General features: G+C 46.2%; 1 protein-coding gene across 15 annotated transcripts in view; it reads right to left on the bottom strand.

Annotated features, from left to right (window-relative positions):
- The window catches only part of rbfox1 (RNA binding fox-1 homolog 1), a 403255-nt gene that overhangs the window by 43889 nt on the left and 338265 nt on the right, over nucleotides 1–21101 (bottom strand). For 14 of the 15 annotated variants that reach the window (XM_035398366.1, XM_035398362.1, XM_035398364.1 and 11 more), the window contains 3 exons: nucleotides 2181–2321; nucleotides 1546–1599; nucleotides 46–138 (listed from right to left, as the gene is read on the bottom strand). In XM_035398366.1, coding sequence (XP_035254257.1) covers nucleotides 46–138; nucleotides 1546–1599; nucleotides 2181–2321 — 288 coding nt within the window. The remainder of the gene's footprint in view (nucleotides 1–45; nucleotides 139–1545; nucleotides 1600–2180; nucleotides 2322–21101) is intronic. The other variant, XM_035398363.1, reaches the window with a different exon arrangement.

The raw sequence follows: 21101 nt of genomic DNA, 5'->3' as shown, positions 1-21101 counted from the left end.
TTTTCAAACAAAAAAGATGAGAAGGGAAATATTTGTAACATGCACCTCTATTTTACGGCCTTCTACCACGGTGCCGTGTAATTTCTCTCGCGCCCTGTCCGCATCAGCACTATTTTCGAAAGTTACGAAACCGAATCCCTGCATGCAGGCGGGAGAGGGGGGGGGGGGAAAACAACATGCACATCATTAATTCCATCGTTCACCAAAAAAGCAACCAAGTCACTCTTACTTCATCTTTAACAGGTAACTACTGCTGTCCATTTAAACATTACTTGCATTTGAATTCCTTTTTTTTGGTTCTGTACATGCAGATTTGTCAAAAAAAAAGAAAAAAATACAAAACAAATAAACAACAAAAAAGCAGCATTGAAATGTGCGATAAGCAACAGACATGAATGTTATCTTTGAAAATTAGACCCCCCGAAGAGAAACAGAAACTCAAATAACCCTCCCCAAAAGCAGAATAGTTTAAAATACCTTCGACAGGTCATTACAGTGGAATATAAGTCTAACAGAAAATGGAACCAAAATAAACACAGGGTTTCCACATAGAACACAAAATCATAAGACTGCACTTATGAGAAAGAAAGGTGAACCACTGCCTTGCATGCAGAAAAAATTTCCCAACAATAATCAAATAACGTAACATACTGTAATTATAATTACTATAGTTGGATTAAATCCTCTGCGCACAGACTATATGGTAAAATACTAAAGATTATTGTCATGATATAGGTTAAGCCAACAATGTTTCCATGCAATATCAGTGGTAAATCAATGTGCTTTATCAGTGTAACTTCATCACTGCTAGGCATATAATTTTACAAGTCTAGGTATCCAATGGCAGACTTGCCAATTATGAACAAGAAAAAAACTAATTAAAAATGTACACACTTGTTTAAACTCTATGAATTATTTCAGGCATAAACTTAATTACAGTCTTCAGTCCCAATTATTAAGCTCAATGTCAACATCAGGTAGAGTTATTAAACTATGTTTGGAGATTACAGAGATTAGTCATTTTCTTTAAACCAATTTTAGAATGAAGTCTCGAGAGAAAACAAGTGTGAACACCACGAAATACGTTTTTTTTTAAATTTCTCGAACAACATCCTATGTACAGCACCACACATACACACAACAGATGCATTTGCTGGGATTTTCATTTTAACTGAAAGGTTCAACGGCTTTCATTTACACTGAAGCACTGTATTGAGTGAAGAAAGGGACAAGAGGGAATATTCAGCACATTCAAATGAAGACATGAAAGCTCTTGCACAGCTACACGTTTCCTGAAGGTGAAATATAATTTGGTTCATTTCTAATTTCGTGTTCATTGACTAGTTTATTCCGCGCTTTTAAATTTGAAAGTCGTTTGCTTTGATTTCCGAAACAGGGACGATAATGAACGTGCGAGCCTCCATGCTGATTAATTTAAAAAAGAAGTGCAGTGCCCTTTTCTCCCCTTTGCTTCACACATTTGTTCAATCTGAAGGACATTCGATATGAAAAACATGCACAAACTTAAGTGTGAAGACCACGTACCTTAGATCCCCGCTCATTAAAAATGATTTCAACATCTAAGATTTTACCAAATTGCTGTAAAGAGGAGAAGACAGGAATCAAAAGCGTTTCCGGTGGGCATATTTAGCATCAGTGATCCATGCATAGATTAAGTGCAGAGAGCTACTAGAAACAGGTGTGTGTGAGATATACTTTTATTAGCCGGTGGAAATCTCTCATTTCAAATCAGCAGAGAACGTCTGGTGATTTAAATGTTCAGCTACAGCTTGTTGTCCTGACCACAAGCGACAGCCATAACAGTTTACAGAAAATGACAGCCATTGCTCGTCTGATTGGAACACAACGCTGAAAATCACAGAGCCATCAAGCGCCAATCATCAACACATCAGTTCAAGCAAGTCAACAAGGGCCGTTTCCTAAAAGTCACAGTCAGCTTTCATTCGAGTAAACTGCTCGGAAAGCCGTTATCTAAATAAAGCGTGTATACACATTTTTTTTTGTTGTTGTTGCATTGTTAGTTATAATTTCTGGTGTCCCTCCCAGGTGAGACCACAGCATGCAGTCTATGATTTTAGACAACAATGTACGCTAACAGCCCAGAGGGGTTTCGTCTCTGTGAAATCTGACGGCGGTTCTCAGCGGCTGCCGGTACTCACGCCGAACATTTGCCTGAGGTCTGGGTCGCGGAACCTGAAGGGGATGTTGGAGACGTGCAGCCGCTTGGGCTGCGTCTTGTTCTCCGTGTTGTCGGGGGACTGCGTCTGCTGCCCGTCCGTCTGCGCGGCGTCGTCTGTCTGCTGGGGGGGAGAGGGACGGTGAGACGGGAACACCCGAAACTCAAGACCGCGGCGGTGGAAAGACGACGACGGCGCTGGCGCTCGTTAAGACGTCAGTTAAACCCAGAAAGTTCACATCTTTGGACGCCGTGATCCTCAGGGGGTGAGCTCTTATTGTTATTGAACCCCTCGCTATTACCCAACACAGGCTGCCTGGGAGTTTCTCCCTTCTCCGCTGGTAGGAGCTCTCATAAACTTACAGCTCATAAACATTCCAACCAAGCCTGTGTTGGGTACGATGCATCAAATAAACTGCTCTATGAACCACTTTCAAAATAAATACATCAAGACGTATAAGAACGACAACGCTACTGCGGTAATAAAAAAACATTATTAGTAGTGATCATATCATTACTGTTATACTACAATCATCATTACCATCATCATCATTACATTGTAATTTACTCCTTCGATTGTGAATAGATGCCTCCTCTTGATTGTATTTGGAAATGAGCCTGAACATATATGTTAAATGGCTTCCTAGTGTATCGTTTTTAGAGTTTATTGCTCAATCTTTACAAAATAAAAGCCTTAGCAACTCCTCTGATGTTCCTTTCACCCAAATCAATTTGCAGGGAGATTAAAAACCTCTGCCCCTACCCTCTCCATTAGGTCCTTAGGACCCAGAAAAAGCTACTTCATTTGAGCAGTAAGATTAATTTAACCAGCTGCGTCCAAGCCACTCTCTGTAGTTCAACATGAAGAATACACAGCATGCACATTAATTCATCCGAAGCTGAATTAAAACATTAACCTTTTCATTTTTATGTGCTGCTCTCGAATGATCAAAATAATTTAAAAAAAGATTCTAATTTATCAAAGCATTTTTTAAAATGATATCCTGTTGTAAATCACATAAATAAAGGTCACGGTTTACGAAAACATTACTAAAAACTAAGGTGTGCAGACAGCCTTACACTGGGTGACCTGTATTATTTGCTCACAGCAATATTCCTACACACAGCAGGATAATTACTGAAAGTCTTCAGCTTCTCTAAGGGGTACTACGACAGTGCCCCCACCTGAGCACTGGGCCCTGAACATTCTGGTAAATAGTAGGACCATTACCCACTACCCACTGGCCATTACCGACTGCTCTGCCCCACACAGCTGCCCCTGTAAGCGTTTGGTCTTTTCTGTCGCTAGGTCTTTGCTCCGGCCTGTGGCACCACCCCGAGCTCCTTCACAAGTGCCGTGCCAGACTGCTGCCATGTTCCTTTTCCATCTGATCATTTTCTTCCCGTTTGTTTTTTCCCTTGTCTTTCTTTCGAATGAGGCACACCGGTTGTCTCGTTCCCTGGTGTCCATTTTAGATGTCATCCTGGTCTTTAAAAGCTCTTCATAAGCAGAGCGCTGACAGAATCCAGGAGAGCTCACCCAGTGGGGAAAAAAACTTTCGCCCAAAGTGCTCGGTCCAAATAACGGATGGAAATTGCAACCACATTTTCACACAGACAATGCGGTTGGAAAATAATGACCCATGGGGAGAAGGTTTGTGTAGGTAGGCAGGCTTAGGAAAAGATCAGATCCTGAAAGAATAATAAGAGCATTGCAGAGAGGATGGGCAGGTATTCTTCCAGGACATGAAAAAGCAAGCAATCTCTCATTTGTTATTACCAGTCATAAACAAAAGAGTGGACCACCACAGTGGACCGAAAAAGGGGAAGAGAGCCCTGCAGGTTCTACAGGGCTCATTCTAATGATCGTTAGAAAAAAGGAGAGAAATTGCCCAGCCCTATGGAGAACATGGATCGGGCCGCATAACTGAAAGCGAGTCTTCTTAGGGTGCAATGGGCTGCTGTACGTAGAAAGGTGTGAACAGGGGGACTTAACACATTGATGTTGAATTACATTGCATTATATTTTATCCGGCAGTCGCTTTTATCCAATAAGTGCATACCGAAGGTCAATTCCAATTACAGGAAACATATGTGAGATCTGATATGACCTGCCCCCCTCCCGCCCTCGCTGGAGGTGTGAGGTCGAGCGGTAAGAGGCCCCGTCCGGACATCGGCAGGCCTGTCACCGGCGCGGTTTGGGCCAGACCCCTGCGACGCGAATCAATTTCGTGCCACCTGTGGACACGGCGGCGTGTTTACTGGTCATCGATCCGGAGATGGGCTCTAATGGGCAAACAATGACGGGGGCTGTTGTGCGCTGTCTCTGCACACACCACTCAAGAGTCATTAGGGGGCTAAGAGGGGGGACTTAGGCGGGGCACAGAAACATCCGCGCAAACAACCGTGTCACCATCGACCCGGCGGCCTGTTAAAACCCTTTCCTCTACGGCCGCGGCTCCGTTCCTCTCACTCGGCCTGCCCGAAGCCCACAGCCTCGCACCTACAGTAAGGGCCACAGTGCTCTCAGGGCTGCACAGCCTCGCACCTACAGTAAGGGCCACAGTGCTCTCAGGGCTGCACAGCCTCGCACCTACAGTAAGGGCCACAGTGCTCTCAGGGCTGCACAGCCTCGCACCTACAGTAAGGGCCACAGTGCTCTCAGGGCTGCACAGCCTCGCACCTACAGTAAGGGCCACAGTGCTCTCAGGGCTGCACAGCCTCGCACCTACAGTAAGGGCCACAGTGCTCTCAGGGCTGCACAGCCTCATACCTACAGTAAGGGCCACAGTGCTCTCAGGGCTGCACAGCCTCGCACCTACAGTAAGGGCCACAGTGCTCTCAGGGCTGCACAGCCTCGCACCTACAGTAAGGGCCACAGTGCTCTCAGGGCTGCACAGCCTCGCACCTACAGTAAGGGCCACAGTGCTCTCAGGGCTGCACAGCCTCATACCTACAGTAAGGGCCACAGTGCTCTCAGGGCTGCACAGCCTCATACCTACAGTAAGGGCCACAGTGCTCTCAGGGCTGCACAGCCTCGCACCTACAGTAAGGGCCACAGTGCTCTCAGGGCTGCACAGCCTCGCACCTACAGTAAGGGCCACAGTGCTCTCAGGGCTGCACAGCCTCGCACCTACAGTAAGGGCCACAGTGCTCTCAGGGCTGCACAGCCTCGCACCTACAGTAAGGGCCACAGTGCCCGCAGGGCTGCACAGCCTCGCACCTACAGTAAGGGCCACAGTGCCCGCAGGGCTGCACAGCCTCGCACCTACAGTAAGGGCCACAGTGCTCTCAGGGCTGCACAGCCTCGCACCTACAGTAAGGGCCACAGTGCTCTCAGGGCTGCACAGCCTCGCACCTACAGTAAGGGCCACAGTGCTCTCAGGGCTGCACAGCCTCGCACCTACAGTAAGGGCCACAGTGCTCTCAGGGCTGCACAGCCTCGCACCTACAGTAAGGGCCACAGTGCTCTCAGGGCTGCACAGCCTCGCACCTACAGTAAGGGCCACAGTGCTCTCAGGGCTGCACAGCCTCGCACCTACAGTAAGGGCCACAGTGCTCTCAGGGCTGCACAGCCTCGCACCTACAGTAAGGGCCACAGTGCCCTCAGGGCTGCACAGCCGTAGTCCTGGGGGGCTGACAAGCCTGTAGTCTCTCAATCCAGCCAGGCACGCACAGAGCCTGATTAAACTAATGGGTGACTTGACTGAACCGGTAAATAATGACTATTTCACACCCTATAGTCCACACAGTACTACAGGAGAGCAAATTAGTATTTAACACCCAATAGTCCACACAGTACTACAGGAGAGCCAGTGACTATTTTACACCCTATAGTCCACACAGTACTACAGGAGAGCCAGTGACTATTTTACACCCCGTAGTCCACACACTACTACAGGAGAGCCTGTGACTATTTTACACCCTATAGTCCAAACAGTACCACAGAAGAGGCAGTAATTGGATAGGCGATGTCAAGGTTTGAACCTTCCACAGCGGGTGTGCACTGGGGATAACCATGTTTACTGCTTACTGAGCCATATGCTTAAGCTTATTTCTTTGGCAGACACAAGATGACTTACAAACCAGGCTAACTGGCGCATGTATTTTACACCCGTTTCACATTTTCCAATGGTGCAGTGATAGGGTGCGATGCAGACACACGGACGCTGCTATAATGATTTAGCTAGCTGATACTGAACGCTCAGTTAAATAAAATAAATGGGGGGGATACCTGTCTGCTGGGGAGGCTCTCGCCAGGATGACAAATCCGAGGACTATGTAGCACACTTAACCCATTTTACCAAAGTAAAGAGAATATTTTCCATTTCTGCTTCAGACAATTCTGGGCTTGCGGCCAACCAAAACACGCAGCCTGTGTATACAGTATGCTCTCTGCTGACAGTTTACCATTCATGCCATCTGTGTTGTGGTATTTTTAAATGTTCTTAAAAAATTTTTTTTTGAAAAACATTTTTTAAACTGGCACTGGTCCCTCACCACTCCAAACATGTCAATAAAACAGAAACAACCTCCTCCTTTTCCTGACACATGCACATGCTACGCTGCGTCAGGCCGGGGAAACAAAGAGACAGGCGCTGACTGTTTTTCTAAGACATCTGGATCCAATAAGCAAATTGGATACATATTATTTAAAGTAAAGTTTTTTTTTTTTTTTTTTTTTTTAAAGGGAGGGACAAACCACTAAAGAAAGCAAAGATAGAAAACTGAAAAAACTCTGACTTTAAATACATTCCCTAGTCCTAATGTTAACTGTATGGCGGTAATTTTCTTTACATTAATTTTGTTTATTTATTTTACGTCATAGGTATACATAGTTTTTAAATTGTGCGATTAAAGACAGAACACAGGAACCTTGGTTCCCTGCCAATAATGGCCTACTGTGGCTGCATTACAAATCTTAAAAGCTAAATAAATATCAATGAACAAGACATCGTAAAACATTGAAAATGCAATGAGTTGAGCGTAGTATTTTGTTCAATTTATGTTCAAAAACTACCGAGATGGTAGACCAGTATATAGAAAAATTTGAATGTTTTTTATGTTCAATATGAAACCCAGCGTTGGCGTTGAATGAAGTTCACTGAAAGGGCAGACTGTCAGGGCTGGAAATCATTAGTGTTTGGCAGTCAGGTCCTGCAGTGCTGCTTTCAAAAAACGTGCTCATAATCAAAATGTCTTCTTTGTTTATATGATTCTTTTATTACAGTTCATGCTTTAAACACACCCAGTAACTGTAGGGACACAGAGGCATGCTGGGAGAAAAGGCTTCATTGGAGATCCAACCCTCTCGTCCCAGTCGGTGCCGTTTAAAGACAAACTGCTCACATGAGGAGGGTCAATTTAACAATTTAATCGCTCCACATATAAAGATTTTCCGCAATGACTGCGGTGCATAAGGGCTTAGACAAAGCGACCGGATTGGGTGCCTGGACAGCTGCCTCTCCAGTCATCCCAGCCAGCAGAGGGCCCAAACACGATGGCCCTACCCCAAACACAAAACCTACTGGCCTATTTTCCTGCATATTTACCTGACTAATAAAAATCCAAGATGTTACACTAGTATCCTGAAATGCTACACCTTCAGAAACACACGGAGTCAGGCTCTACACACTGCACTGTTGAGATCCTTCAGCACTGGCTTATACGATAAACGCCCCTGAAGAACCTACGGCCTCCCTATCACATAACACGTGTGAACATACAATCAGTAGCACAGCTGTGATAACATACAGTATGCTGTGCAGGTAAAACCACGCCGGTCAACACGCAGATCAAAAGACGGGTACTGCAGATACTTAGCGTGGAGCTCCTATAGAAACACACTGCAGATACTTAGCGTGGGGCTCCTATAGAAACACACTGCAGATACTTAGCGTGGAGCTCCTATAGAAGCACGCAGCGCAGCGTGCTGTACGTTGCGGTTTGTTTACAACAGCTACTTAGCTCACTAAAAATATTTACACAGGACGCCCAGTTCAAAATTTTGACCGGCAAAGCCAGTTACCCCTGCGAAAGGGAACGTCTGGTGGCTAATTGCTTCACTTCAGGGCTCTGGTTACCTCTCCAGCCCCGTCTGTCCTCCACAGGGCTTTCATAGGGGCTTACCCATAAAATAACATCTGCGGTCCCAAATAACAGGGCAGACGCACACAAGGGTGGAGCGGCGAACCCCCCCCCCCCCTCCGCCGCCCGGCAGGGCTTGAATGGAGCAGAGTGGCAGACTACTGCCCTGGCTTTGGTTAGCCAGGAGTTAACTATTAGCAAAGATATTTTTCACTTCTCTCTGCATAAAAACATAGCCCCTCCTCATTTGTGGCTGACACATTGCTATGTGGACCTTTTTCTGAGAAGCAAAAATTGTAAGTGAACAAATATATAGTAAGTGGACCTTGAAATTAATAGTGTTTTCATGAAAAAAGAGGCAGTATGTTTACAAAAAAACAAACGACAAAAAAAAAAACCTCCAAGTAAACTGTTGAACAGGGCTAGGGAGTGTGGTAAAACATCTAATATTTATTTCAGATTTTTGGGTACTACACAATGCATGTCACAATAGCCTATTTAGTGTTTGAAACTGGATTTTGATTTTATCTTTTTGATGAAGGCTTGTCAATCTATAAACGTACATTCAAAGATGGTTTTCAAATGACAGTGGACTGACATCAACCAAAAGTAACTAATGTGCCGTACATAACTTCCAGTTCAGACATTTTACATGGACATCCAGTGCTTCCCCTTGTTTCTTTCTGGGGTGGCAGCCAGTAGTTCAAATCCAAAACTTGACTGGCTATGCACAAGCAGAAAAAGGGTTATACTGAAGCAAGAGATAATGTTTTGTATCAGGGAGCCCATTGCAATTTTAGCATGCAACATTCAATTAAAAAAAAAAGAATTTTAACTATTCGAAAACATTGTTTTCATATTCCAAGGAATATTCAAATTTCGAATCTGACAGCCGTATCCACCGTGCTTTGGATAACATCAGCTCGCTGAAACCCAAGCTAGTTCCAAGTTTTAAGATTGAATCCTTTTTTGGAATCGGTTGCTCTTGCGAATCCACGATAGCTTTCTTACGTCCCTCACCCTTTCTCTGCAACGGCTGAGTACTGCTTCAATATAGTGACAGAATCTTTCACCACTGGCTGAAATATCTCAACAGCTAAACAAAGCTTTTCAAAGCGAGCACCACTGGTTAGCATGTTAGCAGGTTGGAATCATAGCCTGAGTAGCTTTTAAGAAAAGTCTGAAGGCCAATCTCCGTCGCCTACTGTGAGTGAACTCATACTGGCGATGTCATCATACTGCCCCAGAAGTAGTGTTTATTTGGACATACTATGAAAAACAAAACATGGATCCATAGGAGCCAGGCCCGGTGAGGGTGATGAGTACACGCTCAAGTAAAGAAGGACTAAAAGCGAGGCTCTTCAGGCCCACCGACCACTCGGCTCTCGTTGACACTGCAGCGTGGGATTTCTGAAAGGGGCTGAGCTCACACTGGGGGGGGGGGGGGGGGGGGGGGGGGAGGAGGAAAGGGTTCACCGCCGGAGGAAAAGAAAGGGAAGCATGCAGCAAAAACGACACTCCTGTAGGAATCGGAACGACCTTCCTCCCGCTCGCGGGTGTCCACCCCCATTCCCCCCCGCCCCCCCCCCCATTCCCCCCCCCCCGCTCTCCTCAGAGGACCCGTCTCAGAATGAACCCTTTTGTCCGCATTCATGATGTGCAGAGATGCATTCGTTTGACCACTTAACACCCCGGACTACATTTCCAAAGAACAAATCAGCGAGCAAGGCTGGAGGAAGCTATTAAAGGTAGCCGAACAATGCTGGCAAGACACCCTGCAAAAAAATAAATAAATTCATTTAAAAAACACGAGCTTCATAAAATGTCAAGCATTCAAGTGCAAAAGCTTTCTTTCCTTCCATCTTTAATGTATTCCAGAACTGCAAGAAGTGGAGCAGAAAAAACCTGACGATTTACAGCCTCTGTCTGGAATAAGTGCACTGCTGATTCGTCTTAAACAGGAGAAAATGATTTGCTGATTTGATGGATATGAGAGGACAACAAGTCTCTTGTTTTTGTGAAACAGGTGCATTCAAAGTCTAGATCTCAGCTTCTTTTTTCCCCAAAACTTTTCATTTAATTCATTATCTATCCCCTTAAGAGACCCCTATTACATGAAACACACCTTAATTAAACACGTAAATACTCCTTTTTTGTTTCTAATTCAAAACCAATTTGGGGGTTGCTGAAATGAGTAAAAATGTACATGGAAAAAAATAACAGAAAGCTCTGTTTTAATGTGCCTCTCAAACAAATGGTTCACAATAGAGTAAAATTGACCTAACCCTATATGACCTAATAAAACCTAATTCAACCGACTAGTATCTGGGGCTGCTGGGTGGCTCATGCTATTAAGGCACTGTTCCAGGGAGGTGAATGGGCCGTGCATTCTGGTATAGACTTGTGACTGTGCTAGCCAGTGGGAATGGCCATTGCCTGCTTTCTGACTCCCCTGGTCAATGAGGCATCTAAAAAGTCTGCTAAAAACAGAGGACCACAGTTTGTAGCTACCGCACAAAAAAGAAGATACACTCGAGCAACAGTGTTTATTACAGTGGCAGAGGGCCACTTAGTGCTTTACTGTGGCGTTAGGAGAAGAAGAAAAAAAAGCACACGGCATCTGAACTGAACACACGTGTGGGACAAAATAAACAGACAAAGCCAAGCCAAGCTGTAAAAATAAACAAAAAGGTCAAGGCTGCTGGTGAATGCAACACAAAGGAGGAGGGGGGGGAGGGGTTCGGTGTGACAGAGACTGCCGTGCGAGGTGATCTGATCTGATCTGGCCCTGACAGCGTCAGCAGCGCCTGAGTCAGTTAAATGAGGTAAAGCTGGCTCCCCAGGGGAACTCTTTTAACAGCCACCTTAAAGGGAGTGCAGCAATGAAAGTCGTAAACAGGAGGCTATAGTTGAACGGATAAGTGTTTATAAATCCACCTTTAGGGGCAGGGGCGGGGGGGAAGGGGTGTATTTAAGGTCACTGAGGGTGGGGGGTGGGGGGAGGGGGTGTGTTTATCTGTCCCGTGCTCTGTGTGTCCAACTAAAACACTGTAACCCCTGTGGATTGTTTTCAAGGTCTTGTGGATTTCTCCCCCACAACCACAAATAAAATGCACTGTTAATTTCTATAATAAAAGGCTATGATTAAGATGTAACTGTAAAAAGTGAATTACTGATAGTTTTTTTATTTATGCATTCATTTTTTAGAGAACCACTCTCCAGGTATCCTCGACTGTCCCACGCTTTCATTAACAAACAGATTCTAGTTCAGGCGATTTCTAAATTGCATAGTCTAACTGGCCTCGATCACCTGCGGTTTGCTGTGCGTGTAACTGGTCTGAACCCGACGGCATGTCCATTTCACTGTCGCCAGCGAGCATTGATCTGGCGGGAACAGTCTGCCCCCCTGCAGAGTGCGAGTGGTTCTGGGGCGTTTCTTTGGGGGAAAGACGCAGCCCAGCGCTTCAGCCGAAACGTTTACCGTAGCCGGGTTCGTCTGAGGACTGCGCGACAGAGCCCTTCGGAATGTGGCGAACAGCTCCGTGCTGATTCAAATTAAACTTTAAACGTACCAAAAAAAAAAAAAAACGTGAAAAAAGTTTTCATTACCGCTTCTTTTTTGTTCTTCGACATGAGCAGCTTTTTTCGTCCGTGGACTGATGGGGTGAAGAAGGTACTGCAACCTCCATGACTGGTAAGGGACTACTGAGCTAGAAACGACAGTAGACCGAAACTCACCGTGGTTCAGCAGATTTTGAGATGCTGAGCTGGTCGTTTTACTGTGCGCGCTGGACAGGCCGATCTGATGAAAGCGCACACCCCCGGTTGGAAAATTATACGGTAGAAATATTCTGCAGAAACCAGGGATGTGGAATGGGAAGCGGATGTGGAATACAACGGTATGAAAATATACATTTTTGGAGTTTTTACCCAATGTCAAACGAAATTTAAGGAAAGCTATGATTAGGCCTAAATACAGCATGCTCACAATGACATAAATGTGATTTCTGGCCGTCTGGACTGTGAGATGCAAAAGAAATGCAGACCTTTGTAATCCCTGTCACAGTGTGAGGGAGGAACAAGTGTTCAACAAGCACACAGCTTTCAAGCACTGAGGAGTAGCAGCAGCAAAAAAAAAACAGTAGCAAAGAAGAGTAACCACAACAGAATTTCGGGGAAAAGCGCGGTCCTTTAAAGCACTAACACGGGGTTTACCGATCCGAACCCTCGTTCTTAAGCGTCTTTTCTTCCTGAAAGACCCGCTTCCTGTAATGCCTCCCCTGATAAAAATGAGACGTGTCGCTCTGAGTTAAAGACGGAGTGCACCGAGGTCAGGCGGCACCGAGGTCAGGCGGCAGCACGGCCGTCTGGAAAACGAGCCGCAATCCGAGGACACGATCGATTTTGCAGCGGACAGCGCGGTGATGAAGCCGTCTCTTTAGTAATGGCCATCTCCTCTCGCTCGGTCAGCGGCTCGGCCAAAGTGACCCCTTCCTGTTTCCCTCGATCCGCAGCGCTCCTCTGGCCCGCGCGCGGCTCTGATCGAGGGTCGCGACTGCTGTTAAATAAAAAAAACGAGGCAGGTGTGCGTTTGATCGAACAAATGGAGCCGGAGAGAAGATGCGGGCCTACAAACGGAGAGAAAATGAGAGGTGAGATGTCTGCTCTCCGTTCTTCTTTTCCACCCGCCAGCTCTATCGCGCGCCTCATCTATACCACGGTAGCCAGAGTCACTGTGTTCTGCTCAGCCAATCACAAAATCGTATCGACGGTGGACAAATCAGCAGCCCAGATTCCTGGACCTATTTTTTGTTGTCTTGGACTACGGTAACTGTGATGCATCAAAGCCCAGGGGACTAACAGTAAATTATCTTGGCCTCGGATGAACAGGGTTTACAAAATACAATCTTGGCTGAGTTACTAGTTTTTTCAATTGGGCGACCTTCAGATAGTTCTCACTTGATTAAATAAGTAGGTGGGCGTATCTGACAAACTAGAATTTTGGCGAGAATTTCTGCTTTTTCTCCTTCTTAGCTAACGTTAGCCCAGGCATCCCGGCAGCAGTCCGTACCTGCAGCGTGAGCTCTTGGCGTGGCCTACAAAATGATTATCATTAGCATTAAGAGAAACCATATAAAAGAAATACCTCACCACATTAATATTTCTAAATGTTCCATTCTCACGCACTAATGAGGATATCTTTGCAACTGCAAGCAAGGAATACGTGGTTTTATTTTATGTTTTTAAGGAGCTGTCTGGTAGATTTCGAAACCAAATGTTTCCCAGCTGGAAATCCTTATCTAGCTGACTTGTCTTGCTTCGGCCATTGGCACTGCTATTCCAGCGATTGGCGCAGTCGTTCTGAGGTAGCAGACGCTGTTCCTTTCAGGTTGATGGCCGTCTGAAGGATGGTGAAAGCGGGGGGGCTGTTAATTAGCTGACCTCAGGGGGGCGCTGGCACTCCCCTTCTCACGCCTCAATCACCGAATCCAAGCCTGTCTGCCCACAGGCTCCAGAGCAGGAAATCAGCAATTAACTGACAACGGACCCCCCCACTACACACATGCACACACACACACACGCATACACATGCACACAAACATACACACACACACACACACACACACACACGCATACACATGCACACAAACATACACACACACACACACACACACACACACACACACACACACACACGCATACACATGCACACAAACATACACACACACACACACACACACACACACACACACACACGCATACACATGCACACAAACATACACACACACACACCCACACACACGCGTGCGCACACACACACACACACACGCGCGCGCGCGCGCGCACACGCACCCATGTGCAGGCACACACACAGACACACACAAACATACACACACACACACCCACACACACGCGTGCGCACACACACACACACACACACGCGCGCGCACACGCACGCACCCATGTGCAGGCACACACACAGACACACACAAGCAGAAGCACACACACACACACACACACCACGACCGCCCCACCCTAAACTACCCACCCCGCCCATCGCCATCTGCAATTAAGAACTGATTGCACACATGAAAACAAAAAGGTCTGGAGCTCCACGGGGTGCTGCAGTGCATTAATCACCCGTGATACGGGGCTGTATGGCTGCGCATAAATATGTCTGCAATTAGCATTCCTCAATCACGTTTTCTTTTTCTTTTTTTCTTTCCTACTTCTGACAATTAATGGAGTGCAGCTTTCTGCCGACCCGTATGTACCGGTGCCTTTGCTGTTTAACTCAGGCAGTGAGCACCGCGCTCCAGGCGGTTTTCCTCACGCAGATTGGAATGAGCACTTACCCAGTGTAGTGAGCCCTTACCCGGCGGCTCAGAAAGCCCAAACTCGCTTCTCTCTGAGAGGACGCTGCGGCTGGTCTGCGGCCGGACTGTTTCGCTCTGCAGCCGCTGCGCACAAAGCGTGCGCCGACTGCGCAGGTGGGCCGCGGGCACTGGAGCAGCGCAGGTGGACCGCGGGCACTGGAGCAGCGCGGGAAGGCTGCTCGCGCGGGAGGGGACGCGGATGATCCCGTCAACCGAACCCCTCGCTCCCTGGGCGACGCCCCGGGCAATTACGCAACTCCTCCCAAGCGCAACGGACCATTAGCAAAATAAAAAGAGGCCGAAAAATCCACAGGAATAAATGCGGCTCTAGGATCCGTCTCAAAGGCGACGCTTGAAATAGAGAATGGATGGAAAGCTTTTTTGGAGGACAAGAAAATCCTCTCCGAAAAAAATATGCACTCTAAAAAGTACTCAGACATGATGGGGTCAACATGTTGTTTTAAACAAGGTGTTTTCAAGAACTTTCAAAGGCTTGATTTTATTTCTTGACTTGGATTTTTTTTTGTGTGGGAACCCATTAAATAGATTTTTTTTGAGATCCTACAATAAGCTAATTTCAAAATGAAAATATGTTTACGGCTACAGTGCGTGGATTCCAGTCTTTTATCTTGGTGCCATCTGCGATTCGCCCCGAACGGCTCATCTGCCAGATGAGCAAATACGGAATAATGAAACGATAACACTGACATCATGGAAATGCGAGCCGGCGCTGAAAGGACTGAGTTTGGCCCGCACTGTAATTCAGGAGACAGCTCGCGTTTCTCCGTTTTTAAAAGGTATTACTTTTCCCACACAGGTAATGGAAAAAACTCAAGCCCAGTGTGGTTTCATTAGATCCCGGGGAGACCGAGCGCCAACATATGAAAAATACAGACATTACAAAACACATTATATCATTTTTTCTCCCCTGCCAAAGGCGAAGGGAGGTATTGCCTTTCTGCGTCCCTGTTGCAGAGTCAGTATTCCACGTGCTGAGTGTGCTGGCAGGAGCCTAGGCCTAATGAAGCTAAGGTAATCTTAATAAGCAAGTGCATATTAAATAATAAATAAAGCCACGTTCCAAAGGCTCCCACATACTGTACAGCCTGTCGAGCAGAGCGCTTGTGAGAGCGTTCACGCAGGGCCGTGACAATGCGGGCACGTGGGGAAGGCTTGGAGAGGCGGCGGGACAGAGAGGGGATTATGTGAACGCCTTCCAGCGACGGCGGAGAGGGACGTGGCGGGAGAGGAGATCAAGCGCCGGCGGCTTCTGAAGTAGATCACGGCGAGGTGGCCGACTCCCGCGCCCCCTCTTGAGCATCCGCCGCCCTCCCGCCGCCCTCCCGCGCCCTCCTGCGCTGCCGCTGCTGCTGCTGCCGCCGCTGCTGGGCTGCACTCTCGCGTGTGAGAAAGAGCTTAATGAGAGCGTCCAACTCCGTTCTGAACCAGACCCCCTCGCACCCCTTCGCACCCCCACGCCCCCCCCCCCCCCCCCCCCACCCACACGCACACGCCCCGGTCCTGTGAGTGAGTCGTTGGCCCGGGCGGCCGGTAGGAGACCTGCCCATGGCCCGCTCGCCCTTGCCGCGCACGGGAACGCAACTGGGAGGGAAAAGAGACGAGAGGAAGAGAGGGGGCGGGGTCAGTGAGGTGTCACAATGGGGTGACTGTCCCCTTCCTTTACCTCTCCGCCCCCTTTCCATGACGGAAGGGTCATCAAGCCATTCCCCAGACTCCCTTTGGATTTGTCTGCCTGTCTATCTGCCTATCTGTACAGAGTACTGTGACAGTGCCACTGTAAAAATGAGACATGGCAAACACATTGTGACAGACTGACTGACTGACTGACTGACTCACTCACAATTCCCCTTATAAGCTCAGCACAGGTACCAGGTAATGAGATGAAATCCCTGGACTGTGGCTGAACGACAGCACACATGATTTAGAAGTTAAGTATCTAAAGTCAGAGAAAGCCAAACGCACAGGCTGCAAGTGTCGGATTGGCCAGAGGGGTCACTCTTGCGCAACAAGGCAGGGGAAACCCAACGGAACGAATCCCTCCGAACCACGACGGCAATGCGGTCAGTCACCGTTACGTGCCGTCTAGCACTGGCACTGCCAGGGTGTCAGGATGCCATTTTATTGATCTCATCACCGAACGCCACGCTGACAGATCTCACGGAGGCCGGCCTATTGCTGCTGGAAAACAACAAAGCCGTGGTAACTGCAGAGAGAATCGCCCCCTCCGGCTTTCCCCTGCACAGGAGCTGGCTTAATGGCTGTTCTGACCACAGCGCCTCCAGCTCCGCTGCCTTGGTTCATAACGCACTCTCCGTGCATTACATCACTGAGGGAATACTCTCTCACAGCCCACAGTTCTGCTGCTGAGTTTTCTGGGAGCCGTAATCAAGCAATAAAGAGAGAACTAAGTCCAGCAAAGCACTTAAAGCGTCTAACCAAACATTAACAACAAGCCTGGCATTTGGAGCACAAAACATCTTGTCCCGCAAATGATGTCTGAGGCTAACAGCAATCATAAGAAATATTAAAACTGTACAAATGAATGTAAGCATTTGTTTCTTTTTTTTTGTTTGCTTTCTCATCAAACTGCTCTTTTGAGAGAGGAAAAACAAACACTTTTAAGTCATAGTTTGGAATAAATTCTAATTTAATCCTGGCAAAAGCAAAGCTTTCTTTGGCTGATGCAATGGGTGCGGTGGGTGACTGGATCTCATAATAACAAAACCGACACAATCACACGCGCTGTGATTCGCTCACCCAACTAAAGACCCGGGTCCTTAACACTGGGGAACCAATCACACATCTCCTTCTATTGCAGATTAATGCGCTCCCAACCACATTCGTCAGACTTTCAGCACATCTGCACGCCCAAACACTTGAAGAAATGCAAACCCTACCCAAAAAAAAAAAATAAAAACAAATAAAATAAAACCCAGACACTGTGCCAGCAAGAGGCGTCCTGTAATGGAAAGAAGTGCAGACACAATGTCCGAGAAGGGTTCAGAGCCCCGTTCGCCTCATCAGAGGGAATGAAATACTGGCAAAGGAGGACGGCGAGCGTCGCTCCTGGCCGATGATGTCATTCTTCTGGACGTCTGTGTAATTTAGCCCTCTCGCTGCAGCGGCCCCGAAACGCCGGAGCCAAAACGCTATTTCCAGATGTATTTCCAGCCACTGCCGGCCTCTCTCTCCCTGCCTCTTTTTTTCCTACCGCTAAAAACCGCCGCCCGGACGCCAGAGCTGCGAGGCGAGACCAGCAAACGTGTGGCGCTGCGTCGCGCTGCGTCGCTCAGAGCGTCTGCGCCTCCGCTTACGCTAAAGGTGCGGAGAGAAGGACGTACACTAAAGAATCAAGCCACACTTGACTATGTTCAAAGCCTTTACACATGCTGTTAGAGCATTCACTGTATTCTGCATTAAAGCTGGATTTTTAGCTTGTTGCCTTTCAAAAAAAATTGCTAAATGATTTTGTTTTCTTTCTTTTCAGTGTAGAGCAGTCGGTGACTTAAATTCAAGACCAAGCGGTATCCGAAACAGCTGTTATTTTAACGTTCACGGCAGAGAGATTTTTATTTCATTTTTTTTTTTTGTAAAAATGTTTTTGTTCTGTTAAAATGAGTTTACACCGCGTATATAACTCTGGTCTGGCTCGATCTCACGAGTGCCAAATGGTAAACAGGCTCCATTTCCAACTGCTTTGGCTTCTGCACTGAACTGCAAATTCAAAGCCAACAATTACAAACGCAATCTCAACACTCATTTCATTTGAGACAGCTGTGCCATGTACTGCAATGTTCCTACCAATACAACGTAATACAATAGACTAAACTGTGTTCTGGACTATGCTGCACCACAATGCATAGGTTTTCAATCTGGGATGATGGGGGGGGGGAGAGGCGTCACGGTATCTTGTGTTGCCATATGTATGGACCACCTTTTGCAGGTTGTTTCTCTGAGCCAGCAACCCATTTTGCTCAAAAGTGAGCTGTTCTGACAGCTCCCCATAAAAGAATAGGCAAATGCAGTGTAACTGGGAATGTGTGTGGGGAACTGGATGGGTTGCATAGCCACAGAACAGTGGGAGGAAGGGGAGGGTGCAAATGTCCAGTACCACGGCGTGTTCTACACCATATCAAAGCTGTCCGATCTGTCAGTTCCCACAGTATTTTAAGAATTCCCAGAGATCGTTTTCATGAACAGCACAAAAAATACAGCACTTCAGCACTTTCTCTCAGCACTTTTTACTGATGAGTTGTGGATCAAACTGCAGTCATACTGCTTACCGAACTCAAACTCAGACATGAGAAGCAATGACAATCAGGCCCAAATGTAGCAATGTATGGCATCGTGTTTCATCAGTGAGACAGATCTGATCTCCATAGAGGCTAAACTCTCCACGTCTCATTCACACACACACTGCCACAGCCATGAATACACAGCCCAAAAGAGATATTCATATGGGGATATTATTGTCTTAAAAATAAATAAATAAATAAATATAACTAATTCACAAATAAAGGCACCTAATCCACAAATAAATGTAGCCGATCCACAAATTAACATAACTGATCCACAGATAAATGTAGCTGATCCACAAATATATGCAGCAGAATCACAAATAAACATAACTGATCCACAAATAAATGTAGCCAAGCCACAAATAAATGCAGTTGGTTCACATTTGTACATCGCCTGTTGTGATGTTTGAAGCAATCCTTGCGGCACAATCTGCAAAAAAATCCACAAAATATATACATTTTTTTCCACTGAGTCTAGTCCAGCCAATCAGATTTTAAGACATCCTTACACCAATGCCCACGTTGCTCAGACCAATCACAGCAAGCATACACTTCAGGATTGTGCCAAGACAACTGCTCGGCTGGGAACAACAGTTGTAATGGCTATCTCTTTGATCAACGAATGAAGCCTTCAAACCTTGAACCAAAGTAAAACCACATCATCTTATATGAGTACTATCCCATTAGATTTGTAGAGGGGCTGACAAAAAAAGCTGTAATGTACAGTCAACATGGCCACCCGTAAAGACTTGTTAAATATAAGAAGATGCTTACTGTAGGACCCGAACAAACACTCATTTTAAAGCATAACTATAGACGGGGCTAGTGTCTTTATAGTGCTGAAGGCACAGCTTGACAAACACTAATGTTAGCGCGCTGGCTGGCAAAGTATGTCAAGCAGATGTTATTTGCAGTACTTCATTGTGGGACGTAACGTCAGGTAGGACTTCAATAAATTGGCGAATTACAGTAGCAAGCTAATTAGTTAACTATAACTAGCAAACTGCAGATGGATGTCAGATTGTTTACCCTGTTACAGCACGATACTCAAAGTGTTGCAACTTGGTTTGAAGGCTTAATTTGTTGAAATAAAACCTATTTGTGATTTGCAAATCGTGCCGTGAGGATCCACAAATAAATGCAAGCGACAGGTGATGCACAAATGTTAACCAACTATATTCATTTGGAGAATGGGTACATTTATTTGTATATCAGATACATTTATTTCTGGATCGGCTACATTTATTCATGGATCAGTTACATTTATTTGTGGATCAGCTGCATTTATTTGTGAATCAGTTACATTTATTTATTTGTTTTTGAGACAAAAATACCCCATACATACAGGCCTTGGCAAGTAAACATAAGAATTATTTGTCTGCACTGCCAATTTCATATTGCTTACGGTACATTTAGACATAGTGAAGAATATATTTCCTACATTACTAAATGCATCTACAATGCATAAAATCAAATAAATTCTGGTATATTTAACTCCCAATTAATGTCATATATTGTATTACATGTCATATAATTTTCAGTATGTAAAAATCTTTCACCATTAAATTCAATAGAATTCCAATCCGGATGTGACACAACACAACACACAATATGGACATGGAAAATTAGAAATTAATTTTGTCGTCTTTTCCCCAACCTAGATAAAGATACTAAACGCAGTCCACCTTTCCCTATCCATGTTGGAAACTGCCTCTGTTATCAGACAATCACCGAGCAACATCACCATAGCAACATATATTTTATTTCCAGCCTTTCTTTTTTTTCCCGTACCATCCCAAAAGTGCTGTTCTGTCTGCCATCTACCATGATCCATGTGACCACAGCGTTACTGTGTCCCAGTGAACAAGGAAACGAATCTGGTTGAATCTGCTTCTCCATCACACTGGAAAAGCATGAAAACTGAAGGTATGTCTATAAAAGGTGCGTCAGAGCAGCACCTAGAGGTTCTGATAAGAGGGCGGGGCATAGAGCCGTCCCCTGGTTCAGTAAGAGGGCGGGGCATAGAGCCGTCCCCCCTGTTCTGTGAGAGGGCGGGGCATAGAGCCGTCCCCTGGTTCAGTAAGAGGGCGGGGCATAGAGCCGTCCCCTGGTTCAGTAAGA

This window comes from Anguilla anguilla, chromosome 17 (assembly GCF_013347855.1).
Source record: "Anguilla anguilla isolate fAngAng1 chromosome 17, fAngAng1.pri, whole genome shotgun sequence".
Taxonomy (NCBI): domain Eukaryota; kingdom Metazoa; phylum Chordata; class Actinopteri; order Anguilliformes; family Anguillidae; genus Anguilla; species Anguilla anguilla.
This window is presented reverse-complemented; position numbering and strand designations above follow the sequence as displayed.